Genomic DNA, 18,957 nt, shown 5'->3' on the forward strand with positions numbered 1-18,957 from the left:
GACACATTAAGAACGTGGCGATTAATGGCCATGATCAAAGAATTACTACTTGCGTTCAAACGATTTTTAAAACTAAAAACAGATTTTCCAATGAACTATAATGTTCTAAAGTTTCATGTAAACTTTTATGTACCGTTGTTTGGTGTGTTGAGGGCGTCATGTATGTCAGCCTATGCCGTTTTGAGTCGTTGAATAATAATTAATAAAATGATAACTAAAACTAATCTTAACAGCGCATTCAATCAACTGTGGGTATTTGTGTATCTGTTGTATCATGTGCTATTTTCATAGCACATGATATTTATACTCCATCCTCCAAATCATTATTTTTCTATTCATAATAATATATCTATGCATATGCCTAGTCAACAAATCAGTATAGGACAAGACGTCATACAAGTCAACAATATGATCTACTCTAAGTTTATTCATGTAAAAAAATGGCATTATACTTACGTAGATCAAGTTAAAGTTGTTTTGCAATTGACAGTAAAATTTAGGCCTCGCCTCGTTGAAAGAAAGTGTTTTGAAATTCGCGCTATCTGGCTACTACGACACGTCATTTAGACATGGCAACCTATTATTGAATGTGGATTCATCGTAAAAATTCATTGTTTCGCAGCCACTCAATATTAAAGCGATATAATCCTAGTTGAATGAAACAGTTTGTCTTGAAGTTCATGGTATTTTCTCAACATTCAACTCCTAACATACATTATTTAACAGACATACCTAAACGTTGGTTGCTCCACCTTGTTTTTGTCGTCGAGTAAAATTTGAAAAGCTGGGCTCTTGGTCCAGTCATTATCATACAGTCGCAATATTTGACAATGAAGGATACCACCAGTTTTCAGAAACGTTTGATTCTTCAGTATGTTACAGTTATAAGCAGCGAATTTATACGATTTATTACTATTATTACTCAACTATCAATAATGTTTTGCATATATATTTTAAATAAATGGTTATTAATTGTAAAAAAATCTAAATCTTATTATAATATGATTTATCTTAATCACATTTATGGATGGTTAAGGATGTTTATGGTTATTAATTGTTAATAATCTTAGTAACAATGTGATTCTGAGTTGTAAACTTCAACTGGTGAATTTGGAGATAAATGTGTTTATGTGTATCTGTATTCCTTATGTTTATATTAAATGAATAATAGTGACATTTTTTCTTGGTAATATCGAGCCGGGGACTTATAGATATATTTCAGCTAGCAATACAGTATTGCGTACTTGTACTTTTAGCCATGGCGACGGAATTGTTTCGGACTCTCCTTTTTAAAATGTTGATAACAGATTAGGAACCGCTGATACAAAGTGAATTTAAATAAAATACTCATTATAGAATAATGAATTAAGCTTTTATTACTTACAGTACTAGGCCTAAGTATAATTATAACTATAGAGCAAAATAATTCTATAAAATATGTTACAACTTCATGCACCGCCATGGGCTAAAACATAACAGAAGATAGTTGCCTATACAAGAGGCCTAAACTAATTAGAACATTAGTATATAGTATATATTATTATAATAATATATAATAATATTAGTTAGTGCGATGTAAAGAGCAATCAAATAAGATTTACATTAAAATATTATTTCCATGTCGGTTCGTCACGGCTTGTTCAGAAGTGAAACCCGTGTTGGGTTGACGATAAACTAAGCACAAGAGAGACCGGTCTCCATTATTTAGCTGATTGTCAATGGATACTCACACATTGGGTTTGTGTTTTTTGTTCAAACTTTGGTAACTTATTGCGTTTATATCTTGACTAAAAACTTCTGTTTTCGCGCTTGATTGTACAGTATTAAATCTAGAATGAAATAAAGAAATGAATACGATTAAGTCGATCGTTATTTTCAGTTTCCACCCCAGTAAATCGTTATTTCAGACGGCAAAAACTGTATGTGTGATACTTTACCGTTTAAACAAAGTGATGGAAACTATTAAAAATACCACTACTACCAAACAAATTACAACAACACCTATTACGTAACCTGTAAATAAAAGCATTAATGTACTTATTTAATAAGTATTAATTTACTATTAAGTATTATGTGTAATCTTTTGTCTCTTACTGTAAAGTAATTTAGACTTTAATACCAAAATAATTCTAATCACAATATTGCTTGAACACAGTATTTCAAATGTAAACGGGTTGGGCTTTTTCTCGATTGTGAAGTTTAACCCACTGCAATTTTAAAAAAATGATCAGATATGTATCGTCTGAAGTTTTCTGACCTGGGCTATTTCAACCAAATTAGAAAATCCCAACAAGTAAAGTGTGTTTATTATTTCACTAACCTTCTAGTTTCTGTTCGTCTGAAATGTTATTGTTATCTGGCTGATTACAATCTGTTCCAAACATGAATTGTTTTGTGTCACATGTTAAAGTGGTTGCTGTCTGGTTTATAACAGTTGGCGGTTCAGATCGGTCAGGTAATGCTAACAAAACAAGATAATTAAACTTATGAATATGGTTATTTAATAAAATAAAAGATAGGATTTATTATTTTGCCGGAAGTCAGGGAACAACGCCAGTTGTACAGGGCGAGTATGTGAAAATAACCCTGTGATATCCACACATTTCGATCGCAAAACGCTAAATTTTGTCGTTGTAAAAGGCAAAAATTGAAAAATATCGTAATATCCGGGCGGTTTAGAATTTATTCTGTGCCTGTGATGTTTAACGCAGATCATGAAAGCGAAAGTGCTTGATACAAAATGTAGAGCCAAATAGAAATAAAAATAGAAATAAAAATAGAAATAACTGATTATTCAGAGCCAAGCACGTGAAGATTTAGTTCATACTCATGAAACAGCCTGTAGTGCAATAAAATGTTCAGTTGGTAATTTACTAGCGTCTTTATCATTTATGTCTATATACTATATATTTAGATCTTTGACAATTGTTTACACAAACAATAAGTGATCACATAATAATGAAATATTTACAAAATGGGATATAACTTACAAGAAATCGGTATTGTTGAAACTATGAAATCATCGCTCCATGACCAAAGCCCATATCAGTAAACGCACGTACAAGAAATGTGTATTTTTTATTTTCTTCCAATGTTTTAAAAACAACTCCAGGGGTATTGCCAGTAGCTGTTTTAATCATGTAGGTAATACGTGATGTGTTTCCTTTGTACAATTCGTATTCAAAGTGAGTTATTATACCATTTCGTTTATCCTCACTCGGTTCTTTCCATTTTAAAATAAATGTGTTCCTCGACAACTCGTAGGTGATATTCATTGGACAACCAGTAGGTATTGTGGAACAAGATGATGATCAAATTACGTTTTTGTCACATAAAGATTGATAGTGTAGACAGAAAAAAACACGATAATAATAGTTACATACCAGACTGTTGTGTGGTAGCGTTCATGGTGGAAAATTCTCCAAGCTTTGTTGTCTTGGCACCGACCATAATAAAATAGTTAGTGTATGGCTTCAGGTTTTGAATGTAGAATGTTTGTAACCAGGTGCATAAAGTGTCTTAACTACACCGGTTCTTTGATCAATGTACGTTATATTAAACGATCTGATTTCGCCATTTGTGACAGTTGGTTCATTCCATGTCACCAATAAAGTGTCACTGGCCTGAACAGTTACTGTCATCATTTGTAGAGGTCCCGGAGCTGTGTATCAGTAAAAACAATACATCTCTACATTAGCTTACATTTAGTAATGGAGCGATAGTATTACATGTTTTCCTGTAATGAATTTTAAACGGACCGGACACAGTCATGGACTAAATTAAAATTAATTTACTATAACTTATTGTTCCGTCTTGTGCACTGTTTTGCCAAAATTTAGGAGGTTAAAAAACATTTCTTATTTTCAATAATTGTATTGCATGCTAATTTTATCTTAAATTAACTTGGTAAATCGAAAATGATTTTTTTTATAGGTTGCTTCACATAAGATTCAGTCAAGATTTTAAAATTTTAAAGAATTTTTTTTAAAGAATACATAAATCACTCTACCTCCATCTTCTGTATAGACACTTCGCAAAACACTATAAACTCTCCGGCCCCCACAGCTTTTAGCAAACATTTTGCAATAGTATTCTTTTGACGCTTTCAGTCCCGTTACGTCACATTGATATACATCTGGTGTGATGACTGAAAATTGTTTCCATATCAATGTTCCCCTCATTCGGCACGTAATGACAAACTCTGTTATAACCATGTTGTCGGATTTTGGGAACTATAAGTAAACAGCACGTATCGCACATTAATACTTGCTTTTTTGATACAAGTATACATAAATAACAATACAGTATGTATTCTACTAGATGTGTTTGACCAGAATATTTGGAGCGAACAAGTTTGGTATAAGGAGAGGTATTATTCAATACTATGTTTTTTTACATGAATTATCATTATTTAAATACATTAATACAAAATTAAATTGAAACTTACTGTCCAAGTCACACGAATACTACTTTCACTTGTCGGGGCTTCGACATGGCGCTGAAAACAAAAATATTTAAATATCCACCAAAATATACAAAACTATAGACGAATAAAAATGTAGATGTATGGGAATAGCATGTGTATCGCAGTCTAACTGGACTCAATTGCGCATAGAAATATACTACATTATTAAGTTAACGCTGCGAGAATAGCCTGAGTGCAGTACAAATTTTGCGGGAAAAAAGTATAGGAAAATTTGTTTCTTTTTTTTTCTGATAGAGTATACCATATAGAAGGTCAGAAAAAAATCCCCATCCCAGGGTCTTGGGGAAAAGTGTTTACGGCACTTTTAAATGTTGGCCTATATAACACACACAAATGCCTTAACACACACAAATACCTATATATAGGGGATAGGGAAAACCAATTCACGTTTTTTTTAACTTGGCGTTGTGTTATGATGATTAAAATTAGCTGAGGCTTACTTTAATAACTACTTCTCATAGTAGTTGATAAATCGAGTCGATAACAATGACATCATCATGCCAGAATCCAATATGGCGTCCAATTTGGCGAAAAAAAACAGGGTATTGCTAAACCCCCGCAAACCCCTGGAAACCTCCAAAATAACATAGCAAACCCCACCAAACCAACATAAAAGTGATTGAATCATGGAGTGTATGACCCACTGGGTATATCCATGTAAAAAAAAAAATTAAATTTCTACTGTTAACTACTTATTTTTGGGGTAAAACATCATTTTTTGGTCAAAAATGATTGCTAAACCCTGCAAACCTCCAAAAAAACATAGCAAACCCCACCAAACCAACATAATAAAAGTGATTGAATCATGTGGTGTACGACCCACTGGGTATATCCATGTAAACAAAAATTAAAATTTCTACTGTTAACTACTTATTTTTTGGATAAAACGTCATTTTTTGGTTAAAAATTAGCAATCATTTTTTTTCCAAAAAACTCTATGAATGATTGATAATAATTTAAAAACCAAAAGCCATTTTTGTTTATTAAAAGGTCAACTTCATATGAATTAAAAATATCTCATATCTTTCCTGTTCAATTCTCTTAAATTTTCATGAACTTCAAATGCAAAATAACGAAACACGTGGACATTAAACTTTGTGAATAAATATGCCTATGCCAAATCTATTATTGCTCCTTATGATCAATTACCGCCATTTTTTAAAACTCATTATGGAAGCTTAAGAGCTATAAGTTACCTATAAGTTATAATTTATGTAAAATGTCTTCATCTTTCTTTTTACGTAACATATTTACAATATTGTATTGGATACATTATTTACATTAATTCTTTATCTGATGGGCTGATGGTAGGAGAGTAGGAATGATGATGAGGTTACAGGAGAAAATCGAAGATGGAAAACGATATTAAAATAAAGGAGTGTGATGTAAGAATGAAAGTAGGCCTATATGCCATACGGATATTGATCATTAGGATAAAATGAATGTGTCCTAAGGGCAAGTTGCCTTTCTCTCACTGCCTCATTAAACCATTATCCATTAATGTAAGTATTTTAGATTTTGTGATTCAAATTGCAATGACAATTTTGACTGATTTGAGTTCATATTAGTTAGGCTGTTCCCCACTATTCTGCTGCAGCAAGAACACGTATGCCTAGGCCTACATTACAACCAATGTATTCCATGCCTTACATACGTATTATGTAAAACACTTTTGACTGTGTTAACCCATTTAAAATCAATGTAACTTTTGAACTGCTATTTGTCTAATATCTGTAGGCCTATAAATGGTGTTATACTCACGTTATGCCAATAAAAAATGTAGGCAGATAATACTTTGAACTTCGCGCTACCTGGCCTCGTCATTTATCATTTTTATATTTTGCACTGTTGATTCATCGTAAACATTCATTGTTTCACAGTATACCAATTAACATTATTGCTATTATCCTTGTTGAATGAAACAATTTATAGTATTCTTCGTATCCAACGCGTAAAATGCATTATTTTACAAACGTAACTTAACGTTCCTGTTTCTGTCGGATAAAATGTTAAAAGCTGGGCTCTTGGTCCAGTCGTTATACAGTCGCAATCAACAATGAAGGAGGCCACCAGTTGTCAGAGACCCCTAGTATCTTACATTAGGCTGCGAATGATTAGGCCTACTATAATTGTTACAAAACTGCTTAAGATTATTTTGTCAATGTAAATAGACAACATTAAATAAAGAATCGTTTGTATTAAAATCAAATGACACGAAATGAATGAATTAATATATAAATCTCGAAGTGTCCAGTTTATTATTATTTTAAGCTTTATTACAATTCGCTATTTACGGAATGATTATATTTTGACTTTTCATTGATATAAATAATTTAAACAATCAAAGAATTTCTTTCTTTTTTAAACAAGTAACAGTAGTTTAATTAGTAACTACAGTATTAATATCTAAATTTTACAATAAACGCTCATTTATAATAACATAACAAAAGAGGATAATATGGAAGAATGTATATGGACATTTAGAATTTACACGATGTAAAATTGAATAAAATGATAAGTATCATATTTATTGTTTATTATGGTATTTCTAATAAAATTGGTAGTTCACTCCAGAGAAAAAAAATCAATCAATAAAACGGTTATTCGTTTGTACATAAACCAATGTAACTTATCTATCCGTTGGTATACGGTTTACAAATTTACCTTTAATTTAACAATTAATATATAATTACAATCACTGTAATTCTATCTGCATTTATAACGTATTTTTCTTTTTAATGATGGTATTTAATGTGTGTATACATGATGAAACCAATATAAAACGATCATAGGCCTAATAGTATTGCTATAGTATTATAAATATTTTAGTTTAAATAATTACAAATCGTATACTGCAGGAAATGCAATTAAGTGTAATAATAAAATGTTATCTATAACTTAACGAGTGATTAGTTTTGTGGGTCAATATAAAATTTGATAGATAGACTTAAGGAGAAAGGTATGTCTTGACAATAATTCTCCGACACTCTAAAGCAATGTTCCTGTATTCAACCTATGAAAAATGATTGTTTTAATTGTGAACATTAATCAGTAATGTAACCTACCAAAACGATACATTTATTTTATATGAAGTTTGATTATTATTTCCTATGAAAGAGTGTACCAACGATTGCATTACTTTAGAATGGTTAAACATGAATCACTGCAATGTACGTACAACTATAACTATACCTTGTCAACAAGCAGTCAGGTGATAAAGATCTCTGATAAAATCGAAACGTTCGAGTAATTACTAAATTTTTTGCACTATAACTCTTTAAAAAAAAGAAAATACAACTATGAATAGTTTAATGACTTCACTGCTTTAAACATTGACATATTCTTGATAATTCTGCAGGTAACATTTTGCTGCATCGTAACAAAAGTTGTATTGAACCTACAAGTAAAAACATTTAATCAATTTAAGAAGTGTACGACAATATTTTGGGTTGTTAGTGATGTATTTTAATTCGTCTAACTATATAATTCATATTGTAAGACTAACATGTAATGGTGGTTGGCTGGTTGAGTTATTATTATACACTGTTTGGCTGTGATAGTAATGTGTACACGACGCATATAACGAAATAAAACTCTAGTCTGATGTTCTTGTACGATTTCACAAACTCACATAAAAAACTAGCATCGTATGCTTAATGATTTTGGTAGGAGTGGAATTTAAATTAACCTAAAAGTTTATGACAATATTTATCAATAATTGCAATACCTTAGTTTTCACCATAGTAGGACAGGTTGAACGCAGTGTTTTAAGTGTTTGGAATACATCCACCACCTTGTCATCTCTCATTTTCCTAATCATTGAATGAACTAGGCAGAATAATCCAGATCTGCAAACTCCATCCCTAATACAGAAAAGAAATTTGAAAATCAGAGTCAACTATTAATTCGTAATTCGACGATGAAGCTAATTCATGTAAAAAAATATAAATAGGCATATGGTTAATTATTTAGATATTCAAATAATTAAGTTCACTCGATAATATTTTTTTTTAAGACTGTGTACATTCTCTATTACTCTCCAAAGTTAAACCAGCAATTTATTTGATTGTTAAGTGACATTATTGCATAACAATTATGTATTTATAACATTGTAACATGTACACTTTGAAGATAATAAAAGTGGGATGAACCTACGAAAGACAAACAGAAACAGATTGTGCGTTGTTGGGGAATTATACTATTATTAGTTCAATAATCTTGAATCTTGAAAACGAAACAACAACAGCAAGGAACAACAGCAAGGAACAATAATTACGATACTGTACTTACAGACAGTGCACGATGATTGGCTTGTTTTTAGAAACAACGCCCTCTCCAATGTTTGTAATGAACCTCACAAACGGATCCACTTTGGGAACGGTCTTTCCTTTTGGCCATTGCCGGAACTCGAAGTGAGCAATTTCCCGTACGTTTTTTTCCTTAAAAATATAATAATAAATTAATTTAAATTATTCCTGTTTCTTTCTTTAATTTTCTACGTACGTTGTTATTGTTAATGAAAAAATAATAAACAATAATTATTATTCATGCATACTTTCTTAAATTTAATCTTCAAATAGTAATATTTTTTAGGCATATCATTGTTGTTTTTCTTCTTATTTTTGTAATTGTTCTGTGTAATTGACTCATATGCAGTACATTCATTACTCAAATTCAATAATTTACTACTGTAGTAATAATAATATATATATCGAATATTGACATAATGTACAACTAGATTTAATTCGTCACTATGACGAATTATAGGTTATATGCATTGATTTAAATAAAGATAATTGATTTTTAAAAGATATATTGATTGATTGATTTTCTCAGAATCTTTAATTATTTATAATATATGACAGGACCTTGCTAACGTGAACACCATAGCCGGTATCACAATCCGATCAAAGATCCATATGCGTATAATGTCATAAACCACATTTGTTGTTACATAATAATAAAGACATAAGTTAATTTTTATCTAGATTTCATTATAAATCATGTGTATAATCTATACACTAAGAAATAAATTTGAACAAACAATACGGATAATAAAAAAAAAATTCTTATTTCGTTTCCCAAGGTGAGACTCGATCTCGGTACCTTGAATGCCATAGACACGAGCACAGACAATCGAGCCGTACACAACTGACTAAAAGTTGTAGAAAAATTCCTCCGTGTATTTACTATGCAGTAACCACTTTGGTGCAGATAGATTATTACATACCGAAATGAATTATAATTTTTTACTATGATGACATCTTTAAAATGTAAACAAATGATGCACTGTCAAACTACATACTTTTAACTTTAATATATGAACTTTTGAAGGAAGAAAGTTAATGTTAAGTTTGTTATTTTGGCCTAAGAAAATGTCATAATTTGTTTGATTGTCGAAATTATTATTTTTTAATTTAATATGCAATTAATGATGACTTAATCAACTTTGGTCCTCTTAATTTGATAATAGATCATACATATGATACATACACTTCAAGAAAATGAAATAAAAAATAGGTGTTCCCCTGCATTCTGACGATATATATTAATTTTAAAATTTAGCATATTTTCACCATTTTGTTAACTTATACGTGCGTAGCCAATCACTTTTGACGTGCTCGTATAACGCAATTTCGAGTTGAAACCTGAATCAAATATGATGATATTATTAAAGAAAGATTGTAAAACAGAAATCGGGCAAAAAGAGTGCGCACCAACGTTTAACGCGCAGTGCGCGTGCAAAACTTTGCGCACTCATGGCAATTTTTTAAACGCTTAAAATTGCCTGAAACGTACTCTAATTTCATCGAAAATAAATTTTGACAATTTTGAACATTTTAAGCGCGTGTACGCAAGCGTTATATGCGCTACGCACGTAATTTTATTGCCATATGATGAAATATGACCTGAAATTTATGAGTACCAAATTTTGTTTAATTGTGATTCATGCTTGTGAAGATATGATTACAAACGTGATTTCGTAAAATCGCGCGTAGACCGCGTAATTTTTGATTACGCATCGTGAAAATATAACCACATCGATTCCTGGCCATAAGGAATATACTCTGAAAACTTGACTTAGCTAGATGAAACTGATGCCAAGATAATGCACGGACAAAATAGTGCTAAGGAAAGAATAAATAAATAAATAAATAAATAAAGATTTTGACAGAATCAAGAGGTTATATGCATATCATGCATATAACCTAATAATAAAAAAGTCACCTTTTCTAGTGATATCTTTCTTTCGATCATAAAGTCATTCTTCACTACTGATTTTACAGTGACGATAAATTGCCCGAATTTCATTGGTTGTTTTATTTGCTTGTCAATGTACGCGCCACACGTTTGGTCCATTTCATTCAGCTGCACAATGACGTCAGATTTATAGTCAAACACCAACCGCCAGAAATCCTCAGTAGTATTGGCTGGGTCAGCCAATGGAGCCTGTGTCACAATGTACGCGTTGGGCTTCTTGTAATTCTTAAAATATAGAAATACGTACTATGATTAATGTTATAAAACAGAAATAATGGATTTGTATGAAACAGTATAGCCTATTACTTAACGCACTAAGATAATAAAATATAATTCATATTTTGCGCAATATCATTTTCAATGTTATAGAAACACACTGAAAAATACTGATAATCTATATATTAATGCTACTAAATTTTTCGCGTAATTTTACGTATCTCCTCCAAAACCACTGAAAGGTACGTGCTCACATTTAGCACACTAATGTTTATTGAGGGGCCGCACACGATAGGCTATGTCACTTTCCTGAATTTTAAGGATAAACACTAAAAAAAGGCAAAAAATAGCAGTAATTTGATGTCTCAGCGACCAAGTTACGTCATTGTAAAACTACTCAACCTCCTCTGTTGTGTACCACCATGGCCGGATCTACAACTACCATGCCGGGCCGCTAAATACACAGTCTTTAGTCAACCGTATCGACTGAAGTTTTAATTAATTACACCTATCCTTGGAACAGAATGTATTTTGTAAATCACGGTTTGGCTCAGTGAGCAAGTCGCCGTGACCATTGATATGAATGCTTAGTAGGTTCATGGAGGAAATATACAGACTGTACTGTATTTCCTCGATGGTAGGTTCGAGCTCAATCCGCGAAATGTGTAATAATTAAGTATCACCGTTTAAAGCTAAAAATCAAAACTAAACCACAATGTAATTACAAAACTAGCAAAAAAGATACGAAAAAATACACACAAAAAAATGGTAAAAAAAACATGAAAAAATGTAAATGAACAAATAAAACGAATCCACAAAATAAATAATAAATAAATGTCATTGTTTCATTTTTGAGCATTTTATGTAAATAAAAAACCCACACACAAGTAAAACGAATCCAATTGAGTGTCGTGTTTCCGCTAAATTCAAATATCAACGAAAAATACACCCACAATGTTTGTGTCCGAGCGCTTCATCTAATTTCGACTACTTTTTGTGTTGAGTCCGTAATCATTGTTATTATTCCAATACTTCACATCTTAATTCGATAACTTACCAATTCATTATTTTATCATTAAAATGTTTTAATCTCTGCCAACTGATTGACAAAAGTCTGTCCCGCTCATGCACTTTGTCACTTTCTGAGGCGCACCCCAAATCCAGTATTGCTTTCATTTTGTAGCTTACATATATTTCAAAGTAAAGGAATACTCGGTGTATAACAAAATCAATGGCCGTAAGTAGTTCCGAATTGTATTTTTGACAATTTGTTTGTTTAAAAAAAACAATTTGTCAGGGGCCGGGAAGTGATTTTTTTATTTCGTACAGAAGTTGAGGCCCCTTATGTGAAAGATAGCCGAACTACTTAAGTTCCTAAATATAACTAAACCTAACCCTCTCTATAATCTCTCTCTTACTATAAAATAAAAAGAACTTGCTCATCTGATTCGAACCTCATACATCGACATGTAAAGTCCAAAGCCTAATCCACTCGACTACACAGACGGCTCGATAGAAAATCTTTGTATTAGCGAATTGTTAGCTCATTTCTAACGTAGCTTATGGACATGATTAATGAATATTCATGTTTATTTTGTGACGTCTCATGAGGGGTCCCCAACTTACGAAAAGAAACATCACGGCCGGGAAAAGTACGCTTTTATTATACTTAATAATCATGCCACGGCGGTGAATTTTTATTAAGGTAGACAAACCGTGCGGAGCACAGGTTTCTGGTAGACCACACTTTAATTACTTTAATACACTTTTTTTTATCTCTACGTATCAAATAATTAATACACCACGAAAAACACCCAAAATAATATAGTTTGGCATGTTTATACTTTCGTTATGCGTTTGCGCGCATCATCTAATTTACAGCACAATTTTTCTTTAGCGTCTTTTATTTTCCAGTCAAAAGTAAAGTCAAAGTTCTACTGTACTATTGCTTTAATTTTTCAGCCTACATTATATTGAAGTGAAGGAATAGTGTATAACAAACCAATGGCCGTAAATACGGTAGTTTCGAATTTTATTCGTGATACAATTTGTTTTAATTTTAATAATTTGTCAAAGTACTTTTATCAAAGTGCGCTGTTATTATACTTGCTCATGCAAAGTATATAACAACATATTAAAGCAGAAAAAGACCGTGCGGAGCACGGGCTACTGCTAGTACAATAAATAATACAAGTAATTGTATGTTACGTAAATTTAAATCGTCTTACGTCACAGAATGATGCGTTGATGTAATCAGTACCACGGTCGGATGGTGACATCAAGAATGGACGAGCTTTGTTTACTGCAAGACAACAAGAACAGTTTCTCTACCTATACTGTATTGAATTATGTGCCAATACAACGCAATGAAGAAATCACTCATATTTGTCAGCAGAATAAATAAATGGATTTTAACAATATTTTATATGTTCATTATATGCAGTATTCTTTGGCCTATTATTGTAAACAGAACCAACCAAATATTGCAAATAAAAAAAAAACATAAAATTAAAAGATACAAAGGCGGAGATGTCTTAAAGTATAAAACCATGAGATTATGTCATTAACATGAATAAATAATGATGGGCAGCTTCGAAATCATACGAATAAAAAGAAAAAAACGTGTTTAGTATTTTTTTGGCAATGTCTGAAACTAAAATTCCAATTATTAAATAAACAAAACAGGCGTTGTTTTACAAAATCACAACCTAATGTATTTTCTTATATTCTTATTTTCTTATATAAATCTAGAACTTACGAGGTAATACGTCATCGAATCTGTTCTTGAAAATGTTCTCAGGTTGTCTTGCGTGTGACGTAAGATCATCAACAGAAAGTGGAAACAAACAGTTCAAAGTCTATGTGTAAATAAGATAAAAGTGTTAAGAGGGCGTCTCATACAAGGGGAACGATCTTTATAAATAAGCAATATCGTGTCATTCATTCATTGTGAATATAAGTATAATAGTTAATGAAATGAATTATGTTTAGAATTAAACTTAATAATGCTCACTTTGAGTTGAAAATCAAAATGTGTGTGAGTTTGTTGTGTTTGTCTTTGTATTTCGTTTTGCAATTCAGTTACAGGAATTACAGTCTTTCCACAAAACAATTCCTGAAGTATGACGGCATAGATGAACTTATATTGTTCCTGTAAATAAAATTAATAACCATTTTATTTTTAGTATTTATACGCCATACTGACCTATGATTTATGTTGAAACCAACCAAAATAAACAAAGCAATTCAACATTTTGCTTTATAAGTAAAAGTGTGAGCATACGTGCAATATAAACTTATTTATTGAATTTGATATTATTTTGCTAATTTTGTCAGTTGAAGAGATATATTTAAATAAAGAACGAATTGATGAATAACCTCTGTTTGAACCATTTGGATACGGTTCTGCCTCATACTTCGTACAAAATTGAACACGTCCACTTTGCCTTGGTCCTTCGACATATCCAACATGGCTGCAATGGTGATCACAGTTCCCGTCCTGCCAGCTCCAGCGCTAACCAATGTATAGTAAAAATTATATCAACCGAATAATATAATAATAACAATATATACAACATGATTGCAATTGCGATCATAATTCATCATATTTCAAATATATTCAAAGGTAATTATGATAACAATTGGTTTGCTAGCAATTTATAATTTTGTTGTCTCATCTGTAATTACCATATTGACGTAATCATAATGTCATGGTTGTTTAAATATCAATACCTTTTTAATGCGTGTAAAATCATTCACATTTGGATAAAATAGAGTACCGAAACTGATGTTGTCATTCGGTTAAATTATCAGTTATGATTACTAGTACAATTTTTAAAAAAGATCAAAGTTATACTCTCAGTTTGTAGTTTTTCAGTTAGATTATTACCTGCAATGTACAATAACTGGCCCACTGGTACTAGCAAACTTCTGCTGAGTTTTTCTAAAGGCTTGGATAAAATCGATTAACTGCGGGACGGCGTTGGAAACACTCTTGTCAGGCCATTCCGTGAAATGATACTGGTATACATTGTAGATGCTATTCTCATCTCCCACCTTCAATAATAGATCAAGACAAATAAACAGTATTTTATTATTTTATCTAATGTTTTGGTGTGATTTTTAAAAATAACGACTGAATACATGATGGTAATTAAAATGATTATATTAAAGTAGCTTATAATAATACACACATATCCTGTTTTTATATTATATGTATTCATACTTTTGCTATATTATATAGGCCTAAAGAAAGAATTCACATGTACTGGAAGTAATAAACTGAATATCTTCTTTTTAGAAAAATAAATGTATAAGTAATCGCTTTTTGATAATGAGCAACTCTACAATATAGGAAATGTTTTTTTAAATATTTTATATCCATTATGTTGTGTTTATTGTTTTATGTTTTTTATGTAAAAGGGTCCTGCGAAAACAGAAGTGTAAACTTCTCTATGCAGGATCCTTGCCATCATTTATGCTATGAAACTATATTTATAAAGGATGAGTAAATAAATGTGAATTGAATTTGAATTAATGATCATTTCAAATTGAAACCACAATAATAACATATGGTTGTCTCTATTATAAACGTGTTAGTAAAATTTGTTTTTTGAAGTGTAATGTTTTAATAAAGAAAAGTGTTGTAGGATAGACACAACTTCAAATCACTGGATGAAACATAATTTTACCTTCTGAATTTGAAAAATTCTTGCCACATAGAAACCGTGATTGGTTTCACCGGCATTCGCTACAGACAATTCTGCGTACACCTGCGTATTATGTAAATCAGGCCAGTATTGTTCACATTTTTTCTGCAAAATTAAAACACAACAAAATTAAATACAAACAAATTAAATAGACCTACACCAAAATTAAATACAACAAAAGTACATTACCAAATACCAACTAAATTAATGAAATGTGTTTAAAACGTAGGATACGCATTACTTGAAGGTACAGACAAAAAAATAGCTTGTATCATGAAGAATTTTGTCATGCCCTAAATAATGCACTCAATATACTTGTATTCAATTTCGCACCGTCGGAAAGTTAGTATTTGTAAATCCAAATTGTTAATAATCGGTACAAGTACAGAAAAAACTCAATAATGGCAAGATGAAGAGGATAATGAACCTTTCGTCTTTTTTACTACTTTTTTTTTATCGAATACCATTGCAAATTCATACTAGAAAACTATAATACCCTCGTTCCCTCAACAAGATTCGTAACAACGACAATAACTCTAGACTTTTCTTTCCAGACCATTCTCCACATATCGTTGATTGAAGCCATATTTGGACCTGAAAATGTAAAGCTAATACAAATTAATATTTTAAAACATTAATAACACACGAAATCATTGTATACATTATTAGCATCTTGTTTTAATTTATTGATTGCTGCTAAAACTTAAGAGACTTAGAACTTAGTACATGCGTATTAAACTGGCCTAATTAGTTCTTACCTTGGCATGCGATGAACTCATGTGGTATTGTATATCCCTGAAAAAAAGAAAGGCTACATTAAAATGGGTACAATTCAAAACAGCAACTACTACTAATATGACGTTGAAACGGTGTGTAAGAGTTATTGCTTGTAGAAATTAATTACTATAGTCGGGTTATCACTATAAAGACATAAGCGTTTAACTTTTTAATTACATACTGTTAAATCACTGCATACATACAGTATTATAGTATCTATATATAATCATTTTAATTTGTTTAAATATATAATCATAAAAAACAAACTCGCAGGACAGATTGCTATTTTTCTTGTATCATCACTGTCTCTATTCCTACACTTCAAACATTGCTTAAATCGCACTTGAAGTAGTAGAATGTATTGTTATGCACCAGAAATAAATATTAAAAGAAAATAGTGTAATATTTATCATTTGTGGAATGTCAGTAAATATTTATGTTTGGTCAATTTAGCAATCCCACTGTAAAGTATCTCAAGAACAATGAACCTTTGTTGCTATTATATTCTTTAAAGCGAAAATATATGGTTTTTAATATAATATTTATTTAATTGTTATAAAATTGTAATCAAAATAACTTACATCAAGATATGAAGCGTTAATGTAGTCCGACCCCGGAACATCTTCGATCTGGTCAAGAACTACACGGGTATTGTCATCTGAAATTTGAATAATTGTAAGTTATTAGGTTGTATAAGGATTTGGCGCGAAATAATATTTGCCAAGCATAATTCTATAGGGCCTGATTTTATTCTTGCTTTTATGCGAGCTGAAAAGAAAATATAATGAATTTTTTGCTTTATGTGCAGTTTTACATGGAAGAATGTTGAGTTACTAATTGCGTTGTATGCGTATTTGTTTTTTATATATAATATGAGTTCGTTAAATTCCGCAGTCTCCGTATAGCAACAACACAATAGTATATACCATGTTAGGGCAAATTATGATAATAAAAATGTTCAAGAAACTTACATGGAATGACGTTTGCATATCGATTTTTCTTCGTATTTATTGACGATTTTGCGACTGTGCTCGAGAATAAGGGCTTGTTGCCAAGATCCTTAAACAAATTGATAACTAATTAATAATTAATATACTCTGAGTACAGTATGTGATAAGAACTTGCTGAACAATTATGGCTAATAGAGTGGCTTAGTATTTAGGGTAAGCCATGTAAAAAAAAAATAATGCTAGCAATTTGAAAAAAAGCCATATAAAGTAATGTGCATCAACAATATGTAACTAAATATTGGGGAAAAAACATTAATTTAGAGTAAATAATTATTTTAGAGGTTCTAAGTAAAACACAACACTATATTTTACCTTTATTGGGAGTCAGTTTTATATTATGTTATATTTTACCCTTATTGTGAGTCAGTTTTATATAATGCTATATTACATAGCCTATGTAAATACGCGAACGTGATTGGTTGAAACTGCATCACATGACTACCGCTGCGAGGATGTTAATCGTATATATCCTCGAGAACGATGATATTGACTGTGTAATTTTCGCGTACCCTGTCATTAATCATATAAATTCTCGAGTACGATGACATTGACTGTGTAATTTTCGTGTGCAACACTCGCGTTTGCCGATAAATAAACAAAAGTCATCTACTGGATCTTGAACTTGCAATGCAATGTCTCTCCATCACAAGACAACGCTTCAACCGCTGCGCCACGTAACTTGCTTGAAGAAATTAATCATCTAAACTATTTAAACTATGCATACATAGCGCCCTCATTTGTTATTAGTCCACACTAAATGTGATGAAACACAGTTTGTGATTGGTCAATGCTCACGGTAGTAACCTAGTAACTACGCGCTGAACATCCGGTGATTCGGCTCCTCGAAGAGAAGAAGACGAATTGTTTATTCGGCCTACCTGATTATAATATTATTATTAATAGGCTTATTGATGGAAATTCTCCTGTTAATTTAAACGACCTAGGGCTAAGTGAATATTTTATTGCCAAGGAATCATTAATTAGTAATTATCTGTATATTATTCTTCGCAAGGTAAGGTGTCTAGGCAGGCTTGTTTAGATACAATACAAATACTATAGGAGGCTTAGCCTAGCTTCACCCAACCCAGCAGACTTGTTCTTGGCTATATAATATAACAGATATTGCCTTTTATATCGGTTAAATATAAGATTTGACATCCCCTCGGGAATGATATTAAGTTCTCGGGGAATATATATTTCCCTCAGCTGGCGCTTCGGGAAATATATATTCCATCGAACTTAATATCATTCCCTCGGGGATGTAAAATCTTATATTTAACCTCTAAGCAGTCAATATCTGTATAATATTTTACCGTTACAGTTTTCGGTCTTGTTGCTGTAATGTCACACATTATAATACATTTATTAATAAAATGAAAGAATGACAATAAAACAAAATAAAGTAAGGTATACTAACAGGCCTACTGTACGAAGTATAGCAATACGTACCTCGTACTCTTTCTCAAAACCACTTTCACTTAATTGACGCTTCATCACA

The 18,957-nt window shown here is 31.3% G+C and overlaps 1 protein-coding gene across 1 annotated transcript; it reads right to left on the minus strand.

The window, feature by feature from the left end:
• Positions 1–6,742: 6,742 nt before the first annotated feature.
• Positions 6,743–18,953, minus strand: LOC140049155 (receptor-type tyrosine-protein phosphatase kappa-like). The gene is made up of 14 exons (XM_072093973.1): positions 18,909–18,953; positions 17,421–17,508; positions 17,031–17,107; positions 16,431–16,467; positions 16,169–16,266; positions 15,655–15,777; positions 14,853–15,019; positions 14,342–14,477; positions 13,722–13,821; positions 13,192–13,265; positions 10,715–10,972; positions 8,777–8,925; positions 8,214–8,349; positions 6,743–7,883 (listed from the first exon to the last, which is right to left on the minus strand). Exons 1-14 carry the CDS (start codon positions 18,951–18,953, stop codon positions 7,812–7,814), a joined length of 1,560 nt encoding a protein of 519 aa, XP_071950074.1. The 3' UTR covers positions 6,743–7,811.
• Positions 18,954–18,957: the final 4 nt, after the last annotated feature.

The sequence above is a fragment of the Antedon mediterranea genome, chromosome 5 (genome assembly GCF_964355755.1).
Source record: "Antedon mediterranea chromosome 5, ecAntMedi1.1, whole genome shotgun sequence".
NCBI lineage: Eukaryota > Metazoa > Echinodermata > Crinoidea > Comatulida > Antedonidae > Antedon > Antedon mediterranea.